This window comes from Heloderma suspectum, chromosome 4 (genome assembly GCF_057233095.1).
Source record: "Heloderma suspectum isolate Gila_16-S chromosome 4, 16-S_ref, whole genome shotgun sequence".
In the NCBI taxonomy this organism is placed as follows: domain Eukaryota; kingdom Metazoa; phylum Chordata; class Lepidosauria; order Squamata; family Helodermatidae; genus Heloderma; species Heloderma suspectum.
In genome coordinates this window covers 170774027-170799802 of record NC_139461.1, presented here as the reverse complement: position 1 = coordinate 170799802, position 25776 = coordinate 170774027, and the positions used below count along the sequence as shown (strand labels likewise).

The 25776-nt window shown below is 47.1% G+C and overlaps 2 protein-coding genes across 7 annotated transcripts in view; one reads left to right on the top strand and one right to left on the bottom strand.

Annotated features, from left to right (window-relative positions):
• Window positions 1–243: 243 nt before the first annotated feature.
• Window positions 244–25768, top strand: TOR3A (torsin family 3 member A). 5 transcript variants are annotated; one of them, XR_014790399.1, is made up of 7 exons: window positions 547–954; window positions 2516–2617; window positions 4854–5119; window positions 7292–7467; window positions 8831–8955; window positions 10242–11274; window positions 23870–25768. XR_014790399.1 is itself a non-coding variant. In XM_084851245.1 (6 exons), the coding sequence occupies exons 1-6, from the start codon at window positions 648–650 to the stop codon at window positions 10490–10492; spliced, it is 1227 nt and encodes a 408-aa protein (XP_084707371.1). In that variant the 5' UTR covers window positions 244–647; the 3' UTR covers window positions 10493–14384. The 5 variants fall into 5 exon arrangements, 3 of the variants coding, with proteins under 3 accessions (XP_084707371.1, XP_084707370.1, XP_084707369.1); XR_014790400.1 differs by having other exon boundaries at window positions 10245–11274; window positions 23870–24672; XM_084851245.1 differs by lacking the exon at window positions 23870–25768 and having other exon boundaries at window positions 244–954; window positions 10242–14384.
• The window catches only part of ABL2 (ABL proto-oncogene 2, non-receptor tyrosine kinase), a 70433-nt gene continuing 62797 nt past the window's right edge, over window positions 18141–25776 (bottom strand). Inside the window, exons 10-11 of one of the 2 annotated variants that reach the window (XM_084851241.1) lie at window positions 23787–24041; window positions 18141–22372 (exon numbers count right to left, since the gene is read on the bottom strand). In XM_084851241.1, coding sequence (XP_084707367.1) covers window positions 20655–22372; window positions 23787–24041 — 1973 coding nt within the window. In that variant the 3' untranslated portion in view covers window positions 18141–20654. The remainder of the gene's footprint in view (window positions 22373–23786; window positions 24042–25776) is intronic. The other variant, XM_084851240.1, reaches the window with a different exon arrangement.

Below are 25776 nucleotides of genomic sequence, written 5' to 3'. Positions count from 1 at the left end.
CTTCCAGAGCAAGTCCCCTTTCAGACCCCCTACCCACGTTTACTCCCCGACGCGGGAGGCCGTTTGCACGCTCCAGAGAGGACGGGCCCCGTCTGAGGGGGGCGCCCTTGCCCGGGGCGCGACACGCTCTCCCGCTGCCCCCTCCAGCGGGGCGGCCATGCTAGGCTGTCGCGGCGAGAACGACGAGATTTCTGGCAGCTTAAAGCGACCGCCCGTCGCCGTGACAGGAGCCTGTGCGGGCGCGCCCCTACACGGGCGTCCCGCGGTGCCTGTCTCACACGGGGCTTTGCCAGGCTGCCGACACCGGCCTGACCGCGAAGGGCAGACGGGAGAAGCGAGGCAAGCGGGGCTCCGCCACCGCGGGCGCCCCGAGGGAAGCAGAGGCGGGGCCCGTCTCCGCGGCGCAGGCGGCTTCCGGGAGCGTTTCCTCGCCAGCGTCAGCCGGCGCCGGAGCGCGCAGACGAGCGCCGCCTCTCCGCGCCGAGGCATTCGGCAGCCCGGGCAACCCCGGCGGGAGGCAGATAGGGCGCGAGGCCGCCGTTCCGCGGCGGGCGGACTCCGCATTTCAGGGCCGGCGGGGGCACAGCCGTCGCCAGCGGGAGGCCGGCGGGTCGGGGTGCGCGGCTGGCCCAGGCGCGCGCGGGGCCATGGCGCGCCGAGCTGCGCTGCTGTGTCTCTGCCTGTGTTGTGCCTGGACGCGCACCCAGGGGCAGGCGAGGCGGGGCGGGCCCCGGGAGCGCAGGGAGGCAGCGCCGGGCTGGGCCCTGCTGCGCGAGCACTACGAGAGACTGGAGAGCCACCTGGGCGCCGTGAGGGCCCTCTCCAGCAGCTGTTGGCACTTCGTGGCCTGCCGGTTCGGGCAGGAGCACTGCGAGGAGGAGGAGGAGGAGGAGGAGATGGCGGTGATGCAGGAGCGGGAAGGAGGAGGCAGCCGAGTCATTCTGGAACAGCAAGGTAAGGCGCCGGCAGGTCTTCCCCAAGAGCTGCTTGTGCAGAGCTCGCACCCATTCCAAGAGACGGCTCCTGCTTCATAGAATTCCGCGGAGTTCCTTGAACAGTGCCCGGTGGTGTGTTCTGGCAGATCTCTCTCTTCGCTTGGGGCCGCCTGTTAAGGCTGCAGTCCTGTACACCAGCGTTGTCCAACTTGGTGCTCTCCAGATGTGTTGGATGACAGCTCCCAGCGTACTGGATGGGAATGACAGGCGTCAGAGTCCAACACATCTGGACAGCACCATGTTGGGGAAGACACTTACCAAAGACTTCTGACTTGTGAGTAAATATGCAGAGAACTGCACTGCGTGGGTTGGATCCAGGATCCGCCTTCCACGAGAGGAAGGTCCCTGCTTGTGGAAGGTCCCATCACCCAGTTTGGGAGGATTTCTCCCTCCTCTACCACAGCTCACCCCATTCAGCTCTCCTGACTCTGTGTAGCACTTTTTGGGGGTGGGGGGGCTGCTGTGGGAAGGAGGGGCAGGGAAGTCCACTTCCACCAGCCCAGTTGATCCATCTTAAATCTGGATCCAACCCCATGTCTGTGTCCATCTGTACAGATTATATTTTTGAGCCTTGATTCAGATTATATTTCTGAGTGTTGCTAGCAGCGGGTGGATCATTGTTTCTGTTTGTGTTTTTTGTGACATTTTATAATTGTGATGGTGCATTTGGTATTATTTTACATATATTGCATATTGCACTAATTTTAGTATTATATATTACACTGGGCATTTTAACAGACAGACAATGAATCAATATTAGAAACAAACTGTTACTTAATTTGTCCTTTGAACAGGATCATGCCTGCCTCTAAGAAGTGGCCAGCAGAAACTGATTAAATGAGCAAGTAAATATGCTCCCTAGACTTCAGCAGGCTTTTACTATATAGTATAACTTCTCTGCTATTTTAATATATGCTTAATGACAAATACATACATACATACGGTTTATCCATGATTTTTGTAATGCTTTGCATGTTGCCTTGCATGTTGCATCTGTTACAGAAAGAAATGTAACAGGGAGAGCAATCCTAGACAATGTTTGGGGTCCATAGGATTTTTTGGATTCCTGGGTCCAAGGCCAGGACAGCGGCCCGACCTTGGACCCAGATTTCTGAGCCCCTCGTAGCTGGCGCGGAGAGAACCGTGCCAGCAGCCTCCACGAGCTTGCAATCGTGAGCTCGGAGAGGAGGAAAAGCAGGCATGGGGAAGGGAGGATATCTGTGCTATCCCCAGCCTTCGTCCCTCCTCATCCCCGAAGCCTCAGTGATTCCTAGTAGCACAAAGGGAAGGAGGCAGGGAAGAAGACAGCTAGAGCTGCTATAGGAGCATTGGTTGCTTTGGCCAAGCCAGTTTGTGACCCAGTTTTTCCAGCAGTGTAATGGGAATATTAATAGCCACCGCTGTGAAGCTGTTGTGTAAGGACGAATAAGAAAGGGGGGGGGGAAGCACAACCTTGTTGAGCCATGGGCAGAGGGGTAGCTCACTTTTTTCTTTTCTAATCACAGCCCACTTTCTTCTAGGGTGGAGTTTGCCTGTCATGAGCAAGCTTGTCTCCAGCTGGTACTGCAGCTTTGGCAAGTGCTGTGTGACAGGGGACTGCAGAGTGACCAACAACATCACAGGTGAAGACTCTGCTTCCCAGAGGACTCATTATAACTCCCCCAGCTTGCAGCACCCCCACTGAGGGCTCTAGCACACCTGCGAGACTTTGGGCGCTGGGGTTTTGTTTTGCAAAATACTATTTTTCTCTAAAAGACCACACTCTCAACTGCCACTGCCTCCCCCGCAGTGCAGAGCCCTTCTGGGTGCTCAGGAAAGCCCAGCTCTCTCCCTTTGGGAGTCCATCCCATCATCAACCCCACACACTGAAGTCGCCCTCTATCACTTTGTCAACAAAAACCACTCTTCCTCCACTTGGGAGCCAGAACTTTCAATAATAACAAGAGCTGGATGTACTGGGATGGAGCCATAAGGCAATCCTGTTTATTTGGGTCCGTCTGTGGGGCCCTTTATACCGGGGGTGGGCAGGAAGTAGAGCTCCTGATGTTTTAGACTTCATCTCCCAGCATTCCTGATCACTGGCCATACCGGCAGAGGCTTCTGGGAGTTGAAGTCCCAAAGAACTGCAGCTCTACTTTCTGCCCACCCCTGCTTTACACCAGGCAATCTGGTGCTCTCCATATGTTTTGAACTGCAACTCCCATCATCCTGAGCCAGCATAGCCAAAGGTCAGGGATTGTGGGAATTGTAGTCCAAAATCACCGAGACATTTTTAAATATGGTAAGCAGTATATAAGTCTATTAAATAATAATTTTTAAACCATCTGGAAGGCACCGGCTTGCCTTCCCCTGCTTTAAATGTTCCTCCAGCTTTTCCATGACCATCTGCTGCATAGTCCAGATGGCATTTCAATGGGGCAAAGCCACAGAATGAGCACTCCATCGGGGCAGCATCTGAAAATAATGGGAGCTACTGTCCCACGCATCTGGAGGGCACGAGGTTGGGGAAGACCAGTATAAGATATTGGAGGTATAAGGACAACCCTCTCAATGTTGGACCCATATCCACCCTCTGGCAGCCAGGAAGTTTTGAAAACGGAGTCCTGTCCAGGTAGGGGTTATTAATAATCTCAGTTCAGGGAAGTTAAGTTACTGAGGGGGTCCACGCCCAAGGTTCAGCTCCTTACTTAAAACTGCCAAATTGATCAGGGTATATGTTCCTTAAGGTGCAATCCTATGCATGTTTAGACAGGAAAAAAGTCCCAACAACTCCCAGCATTCCCCAGCCAGCACAGCTGGGAGTTGTTGGAATTTTTCCTGTCTAAACATGCATAGGATAGCGCCCTTGGCAACTTCTGCCCTTACTTTTGGGGAGAGTGAACCCTCCAGGTTCAAGCACACCTGGATTACCATCTGTCTCCTACATCCTAATAGGTTGGTTTTCAGCCCAGGCATGGTACTAAGCATTGCCTCTGTGGCTTTGGCCAACAATTGTGCAGTTGCACCCTGTCTCATTCGATCTTTCTGAGGACTAAAACATGAAGGCTGCAGTCCAGCTAAAGTCAGACCCAACTAAGTCCCATTGAAATCAATGGAGCAACTTAATAATGAACTTTCGGTCCTGTTCCTTTCCATGGGACCAAGTCACAACTAACTTCAGTTGGATGGGGCTGAACAAGAAAGCAGCAACTCTCAGATCAAGCCTGTCGTGGCCTTGCCCCATCGATAGAACTGGACAGAGATCCCTTTGAATAGTTCAAGTTCTTTGCAGCGCAAATAAATAAATCAAGCAGAGGACCTGGCATGATACGAAGCAGAGCTGCTTACAGCCTGCACGTTTATATATATATATATATATATATATATATATATATATATATATTCTCTTTCTCTCTTAAACTTCTCCAACAAGGCAACGCAAATTCTGTGACAAAGCAAGCTGAATTCTGCAGCCTAGATGAACCATGCACATTTGCCTGACCTGCTCGTAATTTATTCTGCTTCTGCAAATCTTTGGGAAGGTCAAGAGACTACACAGGGCACTGAAGCACCAGCCAAAGTCCCTGTTTGCTGCAGTGTCACTGGGCATTGCTCACCCACATAAAACATGCATAGCCATAAGGGCTAGAAACTTTCTGAAGGAAGAATGAATGCTAAGATGCTTTGGAAACTGGATTCTGGAGCCACCCCTACACTTCGTGGCTTTTCAGTGCTTCCACACCAGCCCCACATACATGCCCACAGAGCCCTGATCTTAGGGGATGAATTTCGAGCAGTGACCCCTTCCTCCACTGTGTTTGTTCTCTTAGCTCCAAAGTGACAGGCAAGTGATCCCCCCCGTTGCCCCCCCCCCACTAGGGTTGGAGCTGGACCTGAGCAGGAGACTCCATGGACAACACCTGGCAAAAGACGTTGTGCTGAAGGCCATTCAAGGCTTCCTGGAGACCCCACAGCCCGAGAAAGCGCTGGCCCTTTCCTTCCACGGCTGGTCTGGCACGGGCAAGAACTTTGCGGCCCGGATAATAGCAGAACACCTTTACCGGGACGGCCTGAAGAGTGACTGCGTCAAAGTCTTCATCTCACAATTTCACTTCCCCTATTCCAAATACGTGGACATATACAAGGTGAGGGGATGGGAATGGGGGGTTCAGGAGGAGAACAAATCACTATGCCAAGTGAGCTAGAAACCCCCTGGTGCGCATCGTTGCTTTGGGGTTTCCCAGTGATGAGGGAGTGCCCATCTCTGCTTCTTAACATCTTGCAATTTGCAGCCAGAGGTCCGTGGTACAATTCTAGCCTTCCTGGGTATCATGCAGCCTCCCTCAACCTGGGGCCCTCCAGATGCGTTGGACTACAGATCTCATCATTCCAAGCCAGCGTGGTCGCTGGACGGGCCCAGGTTGGGGGAGACTGGTATGATGCAATGTTATCCCCCAAATCTCGCCATCCCCCAAATCCATATTCATTTGATGTCTGCAGTGCTGCTCTCCAGCCTGAGCCCTGGGGGCAGGCCAAGCTTGAAGGAAAAACCCACATGACTAGGGTGTCATCTGTTCTGCCTCGCTATGTACTGGCTTCTGCCTGCTCTGCATATCTTTTCCTTCTTCATATTTAAGGGGCTGTTAGAAGCCAGATGTGTCAGCCAGGTGTCCAAGCGCAGCGTCAATCCCGACTTGCAGGGTGGGAAGCAGGGGCAGCTCTGGTCCATAAAGATCCCACCTCTCTGACCGGGCCCCCCGTCCAGCAGCGTTCCAATTCCAAATGTCTTTACTTGGCAATGGGCTTGGGACAGGATTGGGATTCTGTTTATGTCCACCCTACTACCTCCCTCCTTCCCTCTCCCCCCAAGACTGTGCTCAGGGACTTTAACATCCACACCAAGGCCACCATGACTGGGGCAGCACTGGATCCTCATGGTCGCCATGACACTCATGAGTCTGTCCTAGGTTATATCTGGCCCGATCCATGAGGCAGGAGGTGTTTGGAACTTGGTTTTATGTCCTGATTGCAGGGAGGGTGGTCTGTGGGTGTGGGAGTCAATAGTGATTCCCTTGTCATGGGCAGATCGCTGTCTGGTCACGTTTGGACTGCTTGCTGCCTCTGCACAGGTGGGGGACCGTGCTTAACGGTCTGTCCTCAAAGCCTTGTGCGTCCAGATGGTTTCCTGGCATCTCTGGGGGATTTTCCCACAGACACGACCGGTGGTCCTGCTGAGATCCGGGTCTCCCTGTGGTATGCTGGGCCATCAATACCATCTCTCCCACGTGACTTTCCCCAATTCCAGAGCTGTCTCAGCACCTAGGAAATCAGAGGATCTGAGGGCAACGAAACAGTTGGATTGACAAATGGGGAGCAAGGGGTGGAAGATGCAAGGACGGTTTGATTAAACACAGCCTAGAGCCCGTTATAAGGCCTATGCTGTGATGGTGGCCAAGGACGTTTACTTCACTGCCACCACCACCGCTGCATCTGTACAATGTTGGCTGGTGGAGGTCTGGCTGGAAGGATGCTGGGAGTCCTAGGACTTCTCTCTAAACTTGCCTAGGCATGTACCCTTAGGCTGGTTTACCAGCTGCGACCCTATCTGGAGAAAGAGGATGTGGCTTCAGTTACACACATCCTGGTTACATCCAGACGAGATTACTGTGACGCTCTCCACATGAGACTGCCTTGAAAGACAGTTCAAGAACTTCATGCTGGTCCAGAAGGCAGCTGCCAGGATGCTTATTGGAGCCAGATGTTCAGAAAACACTATACACTAATTCCAGACCAGTTGCATTGGCTGCCTATTCATTTCCAGGCTCAATTTAAAGGTCTTGACCTTTAAAACCCTGGACACTTTGGCACCAGGTTACTTAAAGGACAACCTCCACCCATGTGAACCTGCTCATGGCCTGTGGTCAGCTTCAGAGGCCCTGCTCTCTGGTCTGACACTAAGAACCATCAGATTGGCAGGTACCTGGAACAGGGCCTTTTCTGTGGTGGGCCAGCATCTGTAGAACACCCTTCCCAGTACATGCGCATCCCCCACCCCCGCCAGCTCACTGGCAGCTTTTTAAAAAACTGTTTTGTTCTGCTTAGCTTACTATTGATGGGTTTATGCTGGCTTTGTGTTTCTGCCGCTGTTTTAGTTGTTGAATTGAGTGGCTTGTTTTTAAAGTTTTTGCTGTCCGAGATGCTGCATGTATTAGTTGTTGTAAGCCACCTTATGAGGTTGTCCCCTAAAAAGCAGGACATCAAACTATTAAATAAATCTCCTGCGGTGCAACTCATGCCAGTTTCCTTCGGCCTCTCAGGTCGAGCTGGCAAAACAGATCAGCGAGATGGTGCAACTCTGCGAACAGCCATTGTTCATCTTTGATGAGGCAGAGAAGCTTCATGCCAGCCTCCTTGATGCCCTAAAACCCTATGTGGATCACTATGACAGCATCGACACAGTGGATTACCGGCGGTCCATCTTCTTATTCCTTAGGTAAGCTTTATTTGTATTTGGGGGATCAAAGAATAAATGGAGGATTGTCTTTTCCAGATGCTCTTGAGAGTATTAAAAGGCTGTGAGTTTGGGAAGGAGCAGCTCTTGGCCAGCGCAAAAATATGTGCAAGAAAATCTAGAAATGCATCTAGACTTCCATAAGTTAGGACACAATCCTGGGTACGTTTAGACAGAAAAAAAGTCCTACAATTCCCAGCATTTCCTAAGGCCTGCGCCCTTCGCATCCGATTGCGGTTTCTAGGAAGTGACACACCTTTCTTGCCGCTTCCATGAGTAGTTTCTGGGCTGCCCTCTCCTTTCACCTGGCGTGCAAGGGGGCAGTAATAAGGATATTGAAGCCCATAATTTTGGGAGCTACCATCCATCACATCTGGAGAGCAACAAGTCAGGATGGCTGGTGTACAGCAATCCAGAATGTCCAACCTTTTTTTTGTCTAGGCCTAAGTAAGCACAGCGCTTTCTAGGCCTGATAGTTTAACCATGCCATGTATCACACGCTCTGTCCACCTCTGTGACATTCCATCACCCTGGCTGCATCCCTCAGTGCTGGGATGTGGTGCAATGTGTCAAGGTGCAAGTAAAGCACCCTTGGTTCAAATCTCACCTCAGCCATACACCCATGAAAACAAACTTAGGCAAACAACTATTTTCTCAGACTCAGCACACCAATCTCCAATATGGGGGTAATAATCTGACCTCCTTTACAAGGTGGCTGCAAGGATACATATGGCATGCTTCAAACCGTTGAAACAGGTTCAAGTATTTTGTTAGTATTAAGGTAGCTGTAACTTTTTGCAAGCTAGTCCTTTTCCCCTAATCCTGGGCTCTATGATAAAATCCAATGTAAATCCTACTTAGAGTAGACCCATTGAAATGAATAGGACAAGTTAGCCATGATTAATTTTTTAATGTTTGTGAACCTCCCAGAGAGCTTTGGCTATTGGGCAGCATATAAATAAAAATAAGTATGGCTTATCTTGGATTCTACCTCTCTACTAGGCTTCTTGTGGTCCCCAGGGTGGTGAGAGGACTCCTAAAACGATGGAATAGGACAGGCTTCCCCAACCTGGTGCCCTCCAGATGTTCTGGACATCAACTCCTATCCGCCCCAGTCAACCTGGTCAAGGAGTTGTAGTCCAAAACATCTGGAGCGCACCAGTTTGGGGGAGGCTGGAATAGGGTATGCCTCCTACTCCAAGCGTGAAGTTAGGGAAAGTCTAGGAGCTTTGCCCCAATGGTGCCATGAAAAAGGCGGGGCAGGTTGTGTGATGAAGTTATTTTCACTGAGAACCCTCAATCCTGTTGGCCAAACACAGAAATAATGTTCTTTCTCCCCACCCAGTAACACTGGTGGCAATATCATCAATGAGGTGGCCCTAGATTTCTGGCGAGCCGGTCGATCCAGAGAGGAAATCACGCTGGAGTATTTAGAGCAGCACCTGAGGACAGAGCTGCTGGAAACCACAGGTGAGAGGGTTATTGTTCTGACATAGTATGCAATACTGCAAGCCTTTGGGAGCAGAGGGGGTGTCGGTCCAGAAATTCTGTAAGGACTGCTTCTCACATCATTCATATTTCCCCATACAGACTGCATTGTGTAGCTGTATCAAAACCCTTATTTTAAAAACACATGTTTAAAAACACCCTGCTTCATACATTGTGATGTGTGCACATGATGTGCCCTGTCCTGCCAGTTTCAAAATTGCCTGCTGTAGGGAGAAGAGGTATCGTTCTTCAAGGAACATGTCAAAAGTACACATCTAAGTACAAAATGTAAAATAAAAACACTTTAGTTAGGTCCACTCCACAGAAAGCAAGGAGTGGACAAGAGAACTGGACAAGGTTCTTTGTCAATAATGGTAAATCTGTTCTTAGAGGATGCGTTGCATCCAATCTTATCCATCCACCAGTGGAACATTCCCCCCCCCCCATCTGCTCCAGAGAGTTGGGGGTCTCTCTGGACTAAATTTGGAGGGAACTTGGGGGACTGTTTGGGAGGTCCTATCGCATGAGCAGAGGTCTGCTGGATTTCACCCAATGTGTGAAATGGCCCATCTCACATACAGGTTAAGTGGTCCTTGCTGAAAATGCCTAATGTATGAATTCTCAGCGGGGGAGCTGTTTGTCTGTTACAGCATAACAAAGAATCTTGCAGCACTTTGAAGACTAATTTGTTATGGCATATTATGGCACTATTACAAGAGCCCACTTCAGCAAATGCATGGAGTGTTATCCTGAGCTGCTGGTATATATACAGATGTTCTAGTGGGGTTGTGGAGGAAAGCAAACTGTGAGGTCAGAGGGAAATGAAATGCAGACTTTACAGACCATGATTACTACATTGTTCACCGTGGCCACAGTTGTTTGTGATGGCACAGACATCCTGCCTTGGTAAGCCAATTAACACATGCAGTGTTAATAATGTAATTATCGCTGGCTGTGCTTTCTGCATTTCATTTCCCTCTGACCTGTTTATTCCTCCCTCCCTCCCTCCATCTACCCACTGCTTAGGATAACACTTCATGCAACTGATGGAGTGGACTCTTGTTCATGAAAGCTTATGCTGTAAGAAATGTATTGCTCTTTAAGGTTCTGCAAGACCCTTTGTTGTTCTCCTAACATATGAAGCATCTCTATCAGGCAACATAATTGTATTTTCTGACATTCATCCTTTGTTGCCATTATCTCTCCTTATCTAGGAGAGAGAGGAGATCTGTATCATGCATACCTTATACTTTTTTTTCTTCTTCCAGAAGCCGGTTATGCCCACAACCACCTTCTAGAAGAGAACCTCATAGACTTTCTGGTACCTTTCCTGCCCCTGGAGTACCGCCATGTGAAGCTGTGTGCTCGGGATGCTTTCCTAGCCCGGGACCTTCAGTTCACTGAGAAGGTGCTGGATGAGGTCGCAAGAATGATGGTGTTTGTTCCCAAGGAGGAGAAACTATTCTCTGCCCAGGGTTGCAAGTCAGTCTCACAACGTATAAACTACTTTCTCCCCTGATGTCCTGAGGGTTTGGCTGCACAAAGGACTGCAACACAGCCTACTCTATTTCCTCTTGTACAAGGGCCAGGTACCTTGTAACATTTAATTGCACTGCAACTGGATATTAAACTTCCCTGCCATGTGGGGGCTGCTGGGCTGGAAAAAAGTGAGAAAGTTGAAGTCTACAATTGGAGGATACTGAAGAACTTGCATCAGAAAAGTGGAGGCATTATCAAGAAGCAAACACTATGTAGCTGGAATCTACATTAATGGTACTGCTGAAGAGGCAGAAGTGCAATTTTAGAAGATAAAATGGGACTTTTGAGCTAATCCTTCTCATCCTTAGCACTGAGCAGGTAACTAGGTTGTTCGTGGTGGGAGAAACTCCCAACTGTACGAAGAGTAAGACTTCTTCATTTTGTCTTCAGGACTGAAATTGCTTTGAGCAGTTGTTTGAAAGTATAAATGACTTTGTGCTATGCTCCTTCAGGGAGTGACTGAACAAGGAGCATTGGCTTGCAATACAAGCTACTTCCTCTTCCAGAATCCTTGTACTGAGATTAGGCATGAATAAGGTATCTTGCACCCAACCTGGAGGCATGGTACTAGGCGTTGTTTTCAAGGACTTAAGATCCTGCTTTTAAATGACACAGGGGCACTGCTGAATACGCTGGAAAACTACAGTCGCTTGCTGCTTTCCTGAGCATATGGACCCTGTGAAGAATGCACATGTGCAATTCTTGATTACAATTTTTCTGCCAAGGAGTTTAAACGCAGAAGGCTATGCTAGTTTACTCAAGGTATGTATGTTGGGTGTGCATGGGGAGAACTGGTAAGAAAAGCAGTGGAGGCTGGTGGTACCAATTTCAGTAAGGTTGTGAAACCATTCTGGTTTTCAGTCAGAACCAGCCAGAATGCTAAAGAAGCTGTCCAAGGTACTGAACCCCACTCTCAAAATAGGTTCAGCACCTTGGATAGCTCCTTTAGAGTTCTGGCTGGTCCGGACTGAAACCCAGAGTGGAGTCACAGCCCCATTGACATCAGAGCCACTGGTCTCCATTGAACAAAAGCCAAAATTGCATGATCCGGCTCCATGCACTTCCAACTCAGCACTGAACTTAAGCAATAAGCTTACAGTCAACACAAGATAACAGCAAGCGCTGTTTGCAGGAGCCAGTGTTTGCTGGTATTGCACACCAACATGGCACAGTTACCCACTCCAAGAGGCAGCACAGCCCCCCCACTGGCCAGATGCACCTGCCGCTCAGCCTCCCGGACATGAGGGTAGGGTTTACTTAGGGCAGGGGTGGGGAACATGTGGGCCCTCTGGATGTTGCTGGACTGCAACTCCCATCACCCTGGACAGCCTGGTAGTGGTGAGGCATGATGGGAGTTGCAGTCCAGCATCTGGAGGGACACACATTTCCCATCCCTGGCTTAGGGCTTCTGTACATAGGCCTGAACTGTGCAATTGTTTGCAGAATTCAATGTATGTTAATGAGCACACAGTTCAAGCTGCTGCCCAAAGGCCCTGCACAAATATTAACCCATGCGTGGATGTCCAGCAGGCCTGGAGGCAGGACAGACATCCCCAGCAAGTGGGGCTGGCGCAACCCCACTTCACCATACACGTTGCATTAATCCAAATTCGGACTCAGTGCTATAGGACGCAGCTGTCAGCAACTAGGCCTTTTGTTCTCGAATTCTGAAGATGATACCTCACTCATCTCAAAATGTGACAAGGTAGGAAATCATGCACCATCTGTATGTAGGTATCAGTTGCACGTGCTGTGAAGTCATGACCCGTTGTTTCTCCATATTCTCATCTGTGTAACATCTAATGAAGTACATGCATGTGCAACTACAACTTGCAATGATCTCCATCTGAGTTGCAGATGACTTTCTCCAAAGAGGTACCTTAGAATGGCGGTAGAGAGAACCTAGGCCACAGCTAAAAAGGGTAGTCTAGAGATTCACTAGCTCTATTTGCTTATCACATTTCATTACTGCTAGCGAGAGAAAATACTACAAGGTTGTATTTACCATCTAGGTTTTCCTGCCAAATGATAAAGCATGTGGGACCAAGGCTAAAACATCCACAACTGGGGAGGGGAGAAAGAACAAAACTGCACATGCAGAGCAATCACACTCTGACCTGTAGGTCAAGGACACCTTCCAACATAACTCTGGTGTTCAATACCACACCCAGAAGTGTGATCAGCTGCTGGGCCATTGAACACATGGACGTCTGGCACAGATTTGTGCCGGAAAACCTCAAATGAAAAATAAGAGTGACTTGGCAACCTGGCAAAGTTCCACTATTGCAGACTATGGCTGAAGGGGCACTGTTGGGTAGAGTTCCACCAATGTGATGATGTGGACAGACTTGGATTAGAGAAACCTGGATTCAAATCCTGTTAAGCTCACAGGCAGGCCTCCACTCACAGGCATCCTTCACAGGTTTGCTGCAAGGATAAATGGGATCATTTATGCCATTTATAACTGGGACGATGCCATTTGTGCTGTCCTGAGCTTGCTTGAGGTGCAGCAAAATACGAGCATGATACATAAGCAGCACTGCCTTGAGAGAAGGTCCTCTTGGTAAAATGATAAAATTGTTAACTGCATAGCACAGGCTTTTGGGGAGAATAGGCAGGCAAATTACATTATATGACAACTGAAACCCTAACAGGGATTGGGGCTTAACAAGGCCTAAAGCACCACCACCTTTTGCACACAAACTCCGGAGATGACCCATATACATACGACTTTGTATATATATAAGCTTTGTGTCAAATGTGATGTGACTAAGCACTTAAAAAAGGGTATTTGGACCTGGTAATTTAATGAACAGGATAGACAGAAACTTGGCAGAAGGGCAATTGGTGAGAAAATAGTGCAGGGGGAAGGTCTGATAAGGGCCCTACAGCTGCTTTTTGAAGAGAGGCACGGGCCAGTCCCAAGCACGAGAATTAAAACTATGCTTAAAGTCACATCTAGCTGACCCCCCTCAAGAGTGATTTACTTAGGGTTCTTAGGTAGTCTAGGCTTAAACATGCTTACATTCAACAATGTAAAGCACTGTGACTTTTCAGATCATTCTCCAGGCCCTTTCCTCAGGACTCAGTATATATAATCTCATTTGTATAGTGATTTCAAGTGTTCAAAGACCTTCACATTATCTTGCTGTAACCCTTACAACAACCCTGTAAGATGGGCAAGCATTACTGCCCTTATATTGTAAATGGAGGACAGGCTGAGAGATTGTAGCTTCCCTAAGACCATCTACTAAGTTGATGGCAGAGGTGAGATTTTTAACAGAGATATCATTTGTAGCTCAGTTGCTTAGTTACAAGATTATACCAGCCTTGCCTTTTGGCTTTTATCATTCTTGTAGCTCTGCAGAACCAATTTCAATTTCTGAATGGCTTCCTGAATGTGAACTGGCCTTTTGAGATCATGGCATCCAAAATGGAAAAAAATATTATTCCACAATATCCCAAGAGCACTGTTACTTCCTCAGGTTTGAACAGCTTGGTTAGTAAGATCCAACAAAGGTATTAGCCTTATATACTCCCAACCCATTTTCCCCATGTTTTTATTATCCATTCTGACCCCATAAATACATCTCAGCTATATTACTGCTGAGCTAGCCCATTTTAATATAGGTTTAAACTTTACATTTTTTCTTAAATGTCACCCCCCCAAAGCATCATGTGTCAAAGCTTATTTGCCAATAAAATATTGCAACTTTTATTTAAAACAAAATGCAAATTGGCAAAAATCTTTGTGGAACAACAGGCAGGGGCACCATCTCTAAGGGCCCTTTATTTACATCAAGTTAACACTGTTTGCAGTTCACAGTCAGGCAATAGTGAGAATTTAAATTAGAAAAAACCAAATATATTACAACAAATAAAAAACAAAACAATTGACAACACTGGTAGTGTGGGGTTTGTGTGTGATCAGCGTGATTTCAGTTCCAATTTTCTCCTCAGTGACTTCAACTAACAGATTGCCAGGTTGATTAGAATCCTTAAACCATCTTTTCCCCCTCTCCTCCCACCCGCCTCCCTGGAAGCCTCCCCCTTGCACCACACACTCTTGAGGCCTTTTGTCCTAGGCAACTGCAGAGAAATTAGGCGTTCCTAACATGCTACCCTTATGGAATCCAGGAAAAGGCCACATTTTCATCTCACGAGCATTACTCAAAACCAGTTGCGCAGAAGCCAACTGTATACAGTACTGAGTTGGGAACAGGTGGCAAAAAGTGAGCATCTTAGGCATTTCCCAAGACTGTACTTTGAATCACAGCTGTGCCTCACATGAAGGACGAGAAACGGGTATTTGCTAGTTGTTTGGGGACTCTGTGCTCCAACGGTGGAGCCGTTTGAGATGGATTTGGTCAGTATGCTCAATTACTGCTTAAGGCCAGTTTGCTAAATCAGCAAAATCAAGTGGTAAAGCATTTCCTAGACTGTGCCACTGAGGTGACAAGGAGGGGGGTTGCATATTCTTTCAGGTTAAAAGAAAGAAAGAAATAGCACGTCAGAAAGGCTAAGTTGAACCCATTTCTCAAAAACCTGAGTTTTGTATGTTGATAGAATTTTTGATGATCCCCAACATGCATCCTAAAGTGGTAACAGTATGGGAGAAACTTTACTGTTAGATTCCACTATACGTAAGAAATGGACCCAGCTACTGTAGGAGTAACTTCCTTTTTTCACATTGGATGGAGGAGTTAAGGGAATAATTAAGCCCCTCCCTTTTTTGACAAACACTCAAGGAGAGTTTTGAGTAAGTGAGCAACGATTTGACACCACCGATGCCCCTGTTCAGCCAGCCTCAGATTCTGCATAAACCCTGCTGCCTTCCAGGCAATAACCTGTTTGGAATGACTTCCAAGCTTAGTGCTTTGATTATTTACTACCAACAGTAGGTTTTAGAAATCTGGAACTTCCTACTCATTAAACAGTCCACAGGCAGCGTGCATGTGTCATCGCATGCTGGTGCAACATGGAAACCTTCCTAGAGAACATATACATTATCTACAACCCTACTATAAGGCCAGAGGCATCAGGGAAATATTCCTGCAAACTGCAATCCTTAATGCAAGGAGCAAGACAGTGCTCCCCACTTTACAAGTCCACAGGCTCAAGAATCTCCCCTGCTTGGCTGAGGCCTCCTGTGGATTCTATGTAGCTGTCTGCTTCTCAGACCAGCTTGTTTTTTCGTAACATGAACTTGCATTTTTTTGTGGATAACAGGGAGGTTGATTTAAGGACCAAATTTCAGTGCCACAGTTCTCCCCCCCCCCAATTTAAAAATGCAAGCATGTGGGTGCAGCAGCCTCCCTCCCACTAACTGTAATTAAAAGTGCAGCAAATCTATTTTGAACTGTATACAAGTTGTGCAAGGAAGTACTTGAAACAATGTACTGGGACTGGTTCACTCTTTACATTTACAAGGGTATCTGGCCACAGGGATCATGTAGAAAGAGAAACCCAAGTGTGAATGGCATGATTTCCCTACAAACTCTGGAGTCAGTAGTAAAGCAATCCATGCGGACAAGACACACGCATGTTGCACTGTTACACTGATCCAGGAGCACAGTTCTCTCACAAAAGATTCCTCAAATGCTAAGCTGTGATTTCATTCCCCTCCCCATGAACTATACTAGCTTCCTGCAAAGACAGTGCAAATGGTTCCTAATCACAGTTTCGTTTCTTGTACAAGGACTTCACCTTTCTTTATACACAGCCTATGATTTTAGCAGGGTGCTGCTGCCATTCATGCTGTATGCACAATCTCTCCTTCCTGCCAGACCTCACAGTCCCTCAATATTTGAGCCATTCGAGTATAATGAATCCAACTACCAAGACTGCAGTTAGAGGACAGCCAAGAATCAAAGCCAATCAAGGACGTGGGGGGAAAGACACAACTGGTTCCTGAAAAAGGCTTGGGATAAAAAAGTTTATCTTTCTCTACACTGAACTGCCCTGGTGTGGTTTATTCAGAGGGATTCAATACCACCAGGGAGACCCCCAAAATGCTTCTGGCTGGAAGGAAAATAGCCATGGCCGCGAATCCCAGGGTCACTCATGATAAACTCATTCTGAAAAGCCAAAGTACGGATCTGAGAGGTTTAACATTTTCACTCAAAGTAGACAAGAGTGGCTGAACTACAAAAGTGCAGAATGGCAGAGAAATGATCCTGCCCCTTACACCCCTGCAGCAAGAAAACTGACAACGGAGGAAGGAATCAAAGTGGAAGATCAAACAGGCTTTAAAAACAAGAGAAAACCAAAGGGTTAAGACAAGGCTTTAGTCTCTGTGCTATTTGGAGATGAGCAGCCTTGAGCACTATCTTCCATCTGGTGATAAATAGTGTACTTTTGGGAAACACATCGTTGAAAAATAGCTTGGTTCCATCCTGTTTCAACCACAGTTAAAATACCTTCTAGAACTACATCTAGACATGGTACGAAGTTCAAAATGGTGCATTGCCAGAAGTACATCTATGCTATGCCTTTCATTCCAGTTAAGGAAAGGTAGCTCTTAAAATGGATGCTGGTCTCTCGCTTTGCTGTAAACCTCTCAAGAAAGCTCCAAGATGGCAGTCTCCAATCTTATGCAAAAACATAAAAGTGGCCCTGCTTTTGAGTGACTGGTGCTCAAAAGGATTTAATGCAACCCAAAGTGCATCTCCTTCAAAATTGCCTCACTTCACATATCACCTGAGGTAGGGAACACAACTTTGTGCCTTCAAAGAATAGTTTATGTAGGACCAAGATAATAAGGACATGAAAGGAAATGCTGAGATGATGCCTGCATGCTCCAACCAGAGCTCTGCACTGGACCTGCAGACAACCTTGTCAACAAGTGGCTGTAGAAAATGATGCAGCAGTACTTCTAGTTTCCATTAGCAGGCTCTCTAAAGTTTAACACAGAATGACTGTGATTATGTAGGGAATGGAAGAATTAGCATCCACCCCTTGCAAGTGGGGGGGATGACACACCCAAAACATCCCAGTGAAGACTGAGCATGCTTAGTGGCCACGGAATGCAATACTAATTGTTTGAGGGTGCGGGGAATGGAGGGACTGGAATCCTGAAGAGGGGGCACTCCACACTGCAGCATTTTGTTGCAGGTCACACGTGTCTCTGTTCAATGGCTAATTTCTCCCACTCTTCTCTCTCCCAAATCCTAGAGGAACATTTCCACTAACAAGAGATGAACAGAGAACCAACTGAGAGAGAAACATGGCTGCTGGCACTTCCCTGTGTGTTTGCCTAAAATCCCTTCTAGGATTTTGTCTGTCTCCAGGGGAGATATCAGTGTTCTCAAGATTCAGAACATGGTTTACCCATGGCTACTTTTCACAATGAATATAATGTGTAGACAGGCTCTTAATCTCACTTTCTTTGCTTTGGGCTCACTCAGCCTGAACTTTGAAGCAAACTGGTCCCTTTCATTTTCCCACCACCATGCATCCATTAAAGCAGCAAGAGTAATTTGTCAGAGTTATTGTCATTCTAGTTCCCCAATAAATCCTGGGAGAAGTTGCTACCCCGCTCCACCGAAGAGAAAGCACCAGAGCATGACAATTTCACATCCTTCTCCCAACACTGAGGGCTCCATATAAAAACAAGCAACACAGCATTAAATTTTTAACTCTCAACACTTTAAATTAAAAAAACTGCCAAGTTTAAAAAGTTTAAGGTGCACAGCAAATCAGACCCTGAAAAAAATTAGACCAAAGCTGCTAACAAAGGATGAGAAGGTACTGACAAATGGGCAGGGCCAAATGGGCTGATTTTTTTAGTGTGGGGGCAGAAGATCTACGTATCTTCCCCCTTCCCACCAAGTACATCCTGGGAAGATGCATAGTCAAGAGCATAAGTGAGGCTTGTATTCATTTGGTTGATTTCTCTGAGGATGAATTCCCTTCCCATACCTAAGAAATATACATTACTTATCAGGGCAAATCCAGTTTCTCTCAGCCTTTCAATACAGTGACCTCAGCAAGGACTGAGTGACGGGAAAAATCTCTGTACAGTATACCAGACAACAGTGAGGTTTCATGTTCTTGCATTTCTTAGAGATGTCTCATGAAAAGCTGCACGCTGCAGACTTTATACATACTATTTAAGTTAAGTCTAACAGGTAGATATGTAGATATTATTTAAATCTGTGGATTTCCTCATGGGAGGGTGAAGAATCGCAGAAGACAGGATGGGCAATCGAAGTCTGCTCTGCACACTTACCTGGCTACAATGGCTTGCATGATGGAGTGGGCATCCCACTATCTCCACAGCTCAAATAATCCTGGTTCACATGTCATAACAACCCATGGTTAACAAACTGTGGGTTGTTGAAAATCAAGTGGGAGCAAGCAAGCGGCATCCTGCTAACTGGCTGCTTCCACTTAGCATCTGGATTATAGAACAACCCAGGAACCCCCTGTTCCTGGGTTGTTTCTGTGACATCTGAACTTGAAATGCTGGGTTGTTGGGAGAGTCAACAACCCATAGCTCTGGGTTTGGACATCACGATAACCCAGGAATAGAGCATCCCTGGGTTGTTTATTGAAGTGGGAGAGGCTGGGCAGCCAGGCTCACTCTCATTTCATTTTCAACATCCCACGGTTTCTTAACCATGGGTTGTTGCAGTGTGTGAACTGGGCCAGAGTGTCATATTATTGCTGGAGCTCCATGTAGATGCCCCACTTTTTTCTGATCAAAAAGAATGGGGGCAACTGCAAACTGGGTATCTGCAGCATGCAAAGCTATCTCCATGATGGGAAAAGGGAGCATGTATACGCCTCCACTATGTCAAGACTGACACTGCCATGGTCTGAACTGAACCCCAAACATGCTAGGATCTTTCACACCTTACCCTTTCAAGTGTGCAATGGGGGGTGGGGGGGCTTTCTTCTACCCTATTGGATTTTTTCCTTCCAGTAATGCTATATATGCAGGGCATTTCCTGGAAAACCAAACCATGCCTTGAAATTCTGAATAGGACAAAACTTCTAGGTCTGAATATGAATGGTATAGTAATATCACTGACTAGGTACTCTAGGAGCTCATTTGTAACCCTAGCAGCAGACATTATGGCCTCAGGTCTCTGGTTCCCTCAAAAAGTAGCTGGATTAGGGTCAGCATATTATTTTTTAAAGGAATGTAGAGAGCAGCAGCAGCATTCTGCAATGCCTTTAATCCAAGGTGGCCCCTCAAGGTTTATCAAAAGAGAAGGAGCCAATGTTGTACCAAAGTTCAAAAACAGACATCATTTAAGAGCTTTTGGACACATGCTGGTAAATTTGTGCTACATCCCCAAGCGACTCAAGTGATTCCCAGGTGAGATACCCCTGCTACACTACCAAAATGGTGATGATAGCCAGTTGAGGGGGGTGATCGTGTGAAATCCAGTGGCAAGTCTGCCCAACCATCACTTAAGAAGCTGTGAAGGAGTGGATGTGTGGGTGGTAAAAGACGCGGGGAGGATGACAAAAGGGATGCGTTTCAAATATCAGCTCAGTTTTTGCATCTCTGATTGCAGCAGCAAAACACACTACAGAAGTTCTACCAGGTGGACTAATGCACCACTTCCTGCAGCTCCAATCGTCATTTTAATACAATGGACCTTCCCCGAAACTAATCATCTTCTTGGGAAGGTTAATCAACCCCAGTTCCAATGGAGCCTCTGAAACTTTCTGCCATGGTCTCAGGAGGTCAAAACACGCAGTAGTGCAGAAAAGGAACCCCCACCCCCTCTCCAATAATTCTGGTCAACTGGATAGCATCACAGAGAAGAGCAGGACCTTCCCAAAACAATTCTTCTACCTCCTGGAAGCGGAATGAAAGCACAAGCTCCCCTTTTGTTGATGTATTTACTGGCTAGGGTGAATTCTTGACATTCTGCCCTTCTCAGCTGCAACTATATGACCCCTATAAAACTTGGCTTCCCTCCCATCTGCCCCATGTACTGAGATGAACCTGTAAACATGAGAGCTCAGTGATCTGAGGTACTTCACATAAAACTTACTCAAGTATCAGTCTTTCCATTCAAAAGCATCAATGTAGGAGGAAAAAAAACAACGGAAGAAGTTATCTTGACCCTTCTCCCTCCACTCTGTGTACATTTTTTCCTCCTAACCAGATGATTTGACAGTAGCTACCTCTGGACAACATCACTGATTTCTTGAACACAAGACAATAAGTTATTAAGTACAGGATTTGCTCCAGGCACGCTAGCAGCTGTTGAGGACACCTGCAGCTCCTGCAGGCTGAGTTCCAGTTTGCTCACAGCTTCCCGGAAAGCAAACTTGTTGCGTGTTTGGGGGATGCAGTCCACATAGCCTGAGCAGTAATCTAATAGTTGGTGCCCCGTGTCCACCAGCTGGCTGTTTGTGGTGGGCTCTGCAATGGCACTCGAGAGGAGGTCCGCACACTCCAGCAGCGCCTCTTTGCTGATTTTGTCTGCTGAGATTCTCTCCGCTGTCTGTTTGGTCTTTCTCAGCGCTACTTTGGCTCCTGCTGTGCCATTTGCTATTTTGGCAGGTGAGGTGGAAGACAATGACAGAGGCACTTGAGGTGGAGGCATTATGGGCCTTCCGACTTTTCCACCGGCAGGTGCTGCCACTGCCTTTTTGTTGCCCTCACCAGCTTCTTGCCCATGCTGTACCAATGCTCCGTTATTCAATTCATCTGTTGTGTCTGAGCACGTGGGAGCCTGATGTAGCAGCCTCATGACTGGTGGTGGTGGTGGTGGAGCACACTTTGGTTTTATGCGTCTGGGCCTGTCCCTGTCACTGGAAGCAGTGACCTGATGCTCAGATAAGAGCTTGAACCGATTCCCCTGAGAGTCTGTGCCAATGAGCTGCACGTCGGCTGGAGTATGCTTTAGAGTGGGCGAGATGAGGACGGGCACTTTGTGGTTATGAGTGGTTGGAAGTATTGCTGCAGCCTTGGCTGGAGAAGGCCAGCCTGGCTTTTCTTCACCTTCTGCCGACGACCCTTGACGTGTACTACTGTTCTTCTCTTTGCTCTTCAGGCTTGCTGTTGCTGTTGGCCCCTGAAGGTCCTTCTCTGAAACAGCTGCCTCCACGGAAGGGGCCCTGAGAGGAGCAGCTGTGGCACCTCTTGGCAGAAGTTTGGCTTTTGGTCTGTCTCTGGTCAGAGTAGGGACTTCTTCACACCTTTTAGGGAGCAAGTCGCTGGGCTTGATTGTGTTCTCCTCTGGCTGAGAGGAGGTGGACACTGTCCTTTCCAGCTGGACTTTTGACCTGTGGCAATTTCGGGGAAGGGTCATGGCCATTCTCTCCTGCTCAGGAAGGCCTGAGGACATGGAAGATGTAGAGTTGGACCGGGGGAAAGGCTTTGCAGCTTCTTCACCAACAGTGGTCCGCCCAGCGCGCAAACCCAGTGTCTTTTTAATCAGGCGTGGGGTGAAGAAGCCTGTGATGCCTGACCACCCGCTGCCAGTGCTTGTGCCTCCACTACTGCTAGTGCCACCACTGCCACCATCATCGCCACAGAAGTTCCGCTGTGCAAAGCCTCCCACATAGCACTTGGATGAGCAAAGGTTTCCATCCTGCTGGGAAGGGGTAAACGAAAATCCATCAATATGCTGCAAAGGACCAACTGCTGAAAAGTTACCTGTCAACTCATATTTCTTATGAGGCTGATTTTCCATCTCGCGGAAGGAGCTGCTGCGTTTTGGAGGTGTGGGGGCATTTTTCTTCTTCATAAAAGAGCTAAAGAAACCACCTTTTCTGTCTCTGGTAAAGGTTGTCTCTCTGGGGTCTTCTAACAAGCCACTGGGTGACTTGTCTCTCTGCTTGCGAGGTAGTGCTGGGGATCCACTGGTCTGCTGTGTGCTTCTGATAAAACCTAAAAAGAGAGGGAGAATATACACTTTCCACCATGTTGCCAGGTATTTATAAAGCCTGGAATTGTGACTCTACAAAGCTATGCAAAGCAACTTGTCTACCCTGTGTGGGATTATTGCAGAGAGTTGCTTAAGGTGTCACTAGACAGAAATAGGATCTATCACCATTTTAAAGAAGTTACTAACAGCTGCAGGCCCCCATGTTGGGGGGAGGGGTTTTAACCCTTTCTCTCATGTTCTTTTCCCAATTAAAATCCTATCCTCAATGGAAAAATTGCAGGCACACATATGATACTGTCACTCTTCTGCCATGGGGCAGTTAGCAGTTTGGGGAACTATACTGATAGCCCCAACCTCTGGGATGTGAGGCAGCTTCACCTCTTCCATCTGCTTCAAAGACTGCAATCCACTTACATTGTTCTCAGTCAACCCCACTGAGTTCTACAGAGCAGCGTCAGCCCCCCTCTGCACCTTCCTTAGATTCCATTTCTTAGTCTGCATTCCTTACCCGGCATGTACTGATACATGTTCATTTCACCCATTTTGTGGTGGACTACATATATAAGGCAACTTTTCCAGCACCTATACTTACGTTGCTCAAAGTCCTCATATTTAGAGGGGAAAAGCAAACCAACTTTTCCACTCTGAGAAAAAGTTTTTAACTTCCTACATTACCCAAGAGAGTAATTTAAGAGCTTCTTCCTGTATTACATTTGTAATTTAAACAGCAAAATTTGCTTGCTGTGAACGTTATCCTATTTTGCCCATGTTAATTCCACATGTGCTTTCAAACAGTGTCAATAAGTATGGAGTGCTCATCATGGCTCTTCTTTGGCATTCTGCTCTCCTTGTGTGGGTGAAGAGAGGAGGGCGACACAACAATGAAGCTTGCTCTAACCAGCCACTCACATGCCAGGAATAAGAGTGTGAGCTCAACTGCAGCTCTTAGCTCTCTTTAAGCTTTCTTCACCTGTTCTTTCATCATCGTGGCCCGCTTAAAATGGTCCAACCTGTAAGCTGAGTAGCTGGTATATGTCTGCTTCTTTCTTCCACAAAGGGCAGTATTCAGGGGTATCCATCCATCGGTGGAATAGATACCACCAGCAGAACACATTCCCCCTGCAGCACCCTATGTCCCCACCCCCACCCCAAATCTGCTCCAGAAGGTAGGGGACCCTCCAGAGCAGATCTGAGGGCACAGGGGTGTAGGGAGGTGGAGAGGAGAGAAAGGGGAACTCTGCTCATATGATGTTGGATGTCCCTCAATGGAAGAATTAGTCCCAAGAGGAAGAGTGAGGTGCCGCCAGTCCTTTCTTTAAGACACAGCCTTCCAGGGGCCAGATCCTGGACCACTGGAGATCTCATTTATCAAGATGTAGTACTCATAAAGCCTCAGATTTGTTATACCCAGCATACCTGGTGCAGAGCTGGAAGCAGAATGCTCTACAGTCTCCTGGGCTCCTTCAATATTCTCTTTGTTTTCTGCTTGTTTTTTCAAGGTCCTGGTCTTGGAAGGAAGCATGGGTAATCGGGGCAAATATGGAACTATGGATGAAGAGGATGCTGTCCTTCCAAGTTCTTCTGCCACTTCTGTAAGAAACATCGAGGGAATAGTTGGAACAGAGAGCAGCAAGGGAAGAGGAAAGTAGATCTGGGTATTAATGAGAGGCACTGCACAAGGGAAGAAGAAACATCACTGAGAAATTCAGTGAGACCATGAAGATATTATATGCAAGTATATAAAGGGATCAGGTTTAAGGGTTTCAAAATGCCAAAACAGGAAAAAAAAGCTACTGTAGGAGACAAGAGCTAGGCGCACATCCAGAACTAGGCACTGACAAGAGGCCAAGGAGTTCCAAGGTATGCCTTTTATGGAAGCAAGCAATTCCTTGCCTGAGATAAGAAATCAGAGGGGATGACAAACGAAGATGGAAGCAGAAGTGGAAGGAAATATGGGCTACTCATGTTTCTAGCTCTTGTGCCAGGGGATAGGGGAAATGGAAATGTCTTCTCTGGGGAGATGCACATTCTGTCCACAGGCGGGAGAACATGCATATTGCCCACAGGGGCTTTGTTCTTCTCTCCCCACCCCCCACTTTGCACAAGACCCAGAAGTTTGGGGAGCAGCAGCAAAAATAACTTTAGCTTCCTCCTTGTTGCTCCTGTGTTTTCTACAAAGCTAACCAGAATACAACTGAGGCGAGACACTATGATGTCACTGTGTACATAATTACTGATACTGTTTTTAAAGAAATCCATACCTATTTTGGATGCACAATTTGTTTTTAAATAAAGCAGCACTAAAGAAAGCAAGAAAGACCTACTGCAAAGTCCCAACACACTCTTCAGTAGGCAAGCAGTGAGGGTGGCTACATTTCAGAGGCTTTTTCAGGATAAGACTCCTTTTAATGGATTCCATTGCATCTGCTGCTTTAAATTTAACTAATTGCATTAGAGATAGTTTCTTCTTGTTTGTAAGCTCCCTTGATTAAATTTTATATAGAAATATGGGATAAAAACATTAGAAATATTAAGTGACCTATATGTCATAAGATATATAAATTTTGTAACCACCTGTAAAATCCACAGAAGGTCCAAATATTGTGCTTTTCATACTGGCCTGGTTCGCACAATCGCAAGCTGGTTAACAAGCCATGGTGGCTTGTTAACCACCCTGTGCGTGCCAGGGGGATTAACATAATTACCCACGGCTGAACGGCTTGTCATCTCATGTGGACCCAGCCAGGGTGGCTTGTTACCCACAGCAATAACAGTAAACTATAACAGTTCAGATGTGACAGTAAACCATGGTTTGGTTTTATGAGCATGAGCAGGCGCAGACCTCAGGTTCACATGCTTCCTGCCCTTTGCACATGAGGGAAGTTTAAACATGAGTTTAAAAGCTTCTGGTCATACTTGTGGACAAACTGCAGGTTCCTGGTCCATTCAAATACTGGAAACCGATTTGTTCAAATCATAGTCAGTTCAATCAAAACAGGATCAAATTGTGGTTTAATGTCCTGGTTAGTGAACTGTGGTTTGAATAAGGCACAGTTTCTCATATTCAGATGTATCAGGAAACTGCTGTTGCTTTAAAGTTTCTGTTCACATCTGCTCTCGCATACACGGGAAAAGTGGGATGAGTGTGAAGGCCTGAGGCTTGTGTCTGCTCATCCTCATAATGCCACACCACAGCTTACTGTTAGGCCGGAACCAGGCCAAAGTCTGGCATCCACGTTTTCCAGTAGAAATTCACTGATCTATCTGAAGGAAGTCACCCCAGTATTTTCATCTGTTAGAAAGGTGAGCAACCCCACCCCACCCCCCCAAAAGCCAGCGTATTTTCAGTAGTGTTTCTACTGGAAAGTAAAGAGTTTATAGAATGCTGGAAGCAAGATAACAAAAA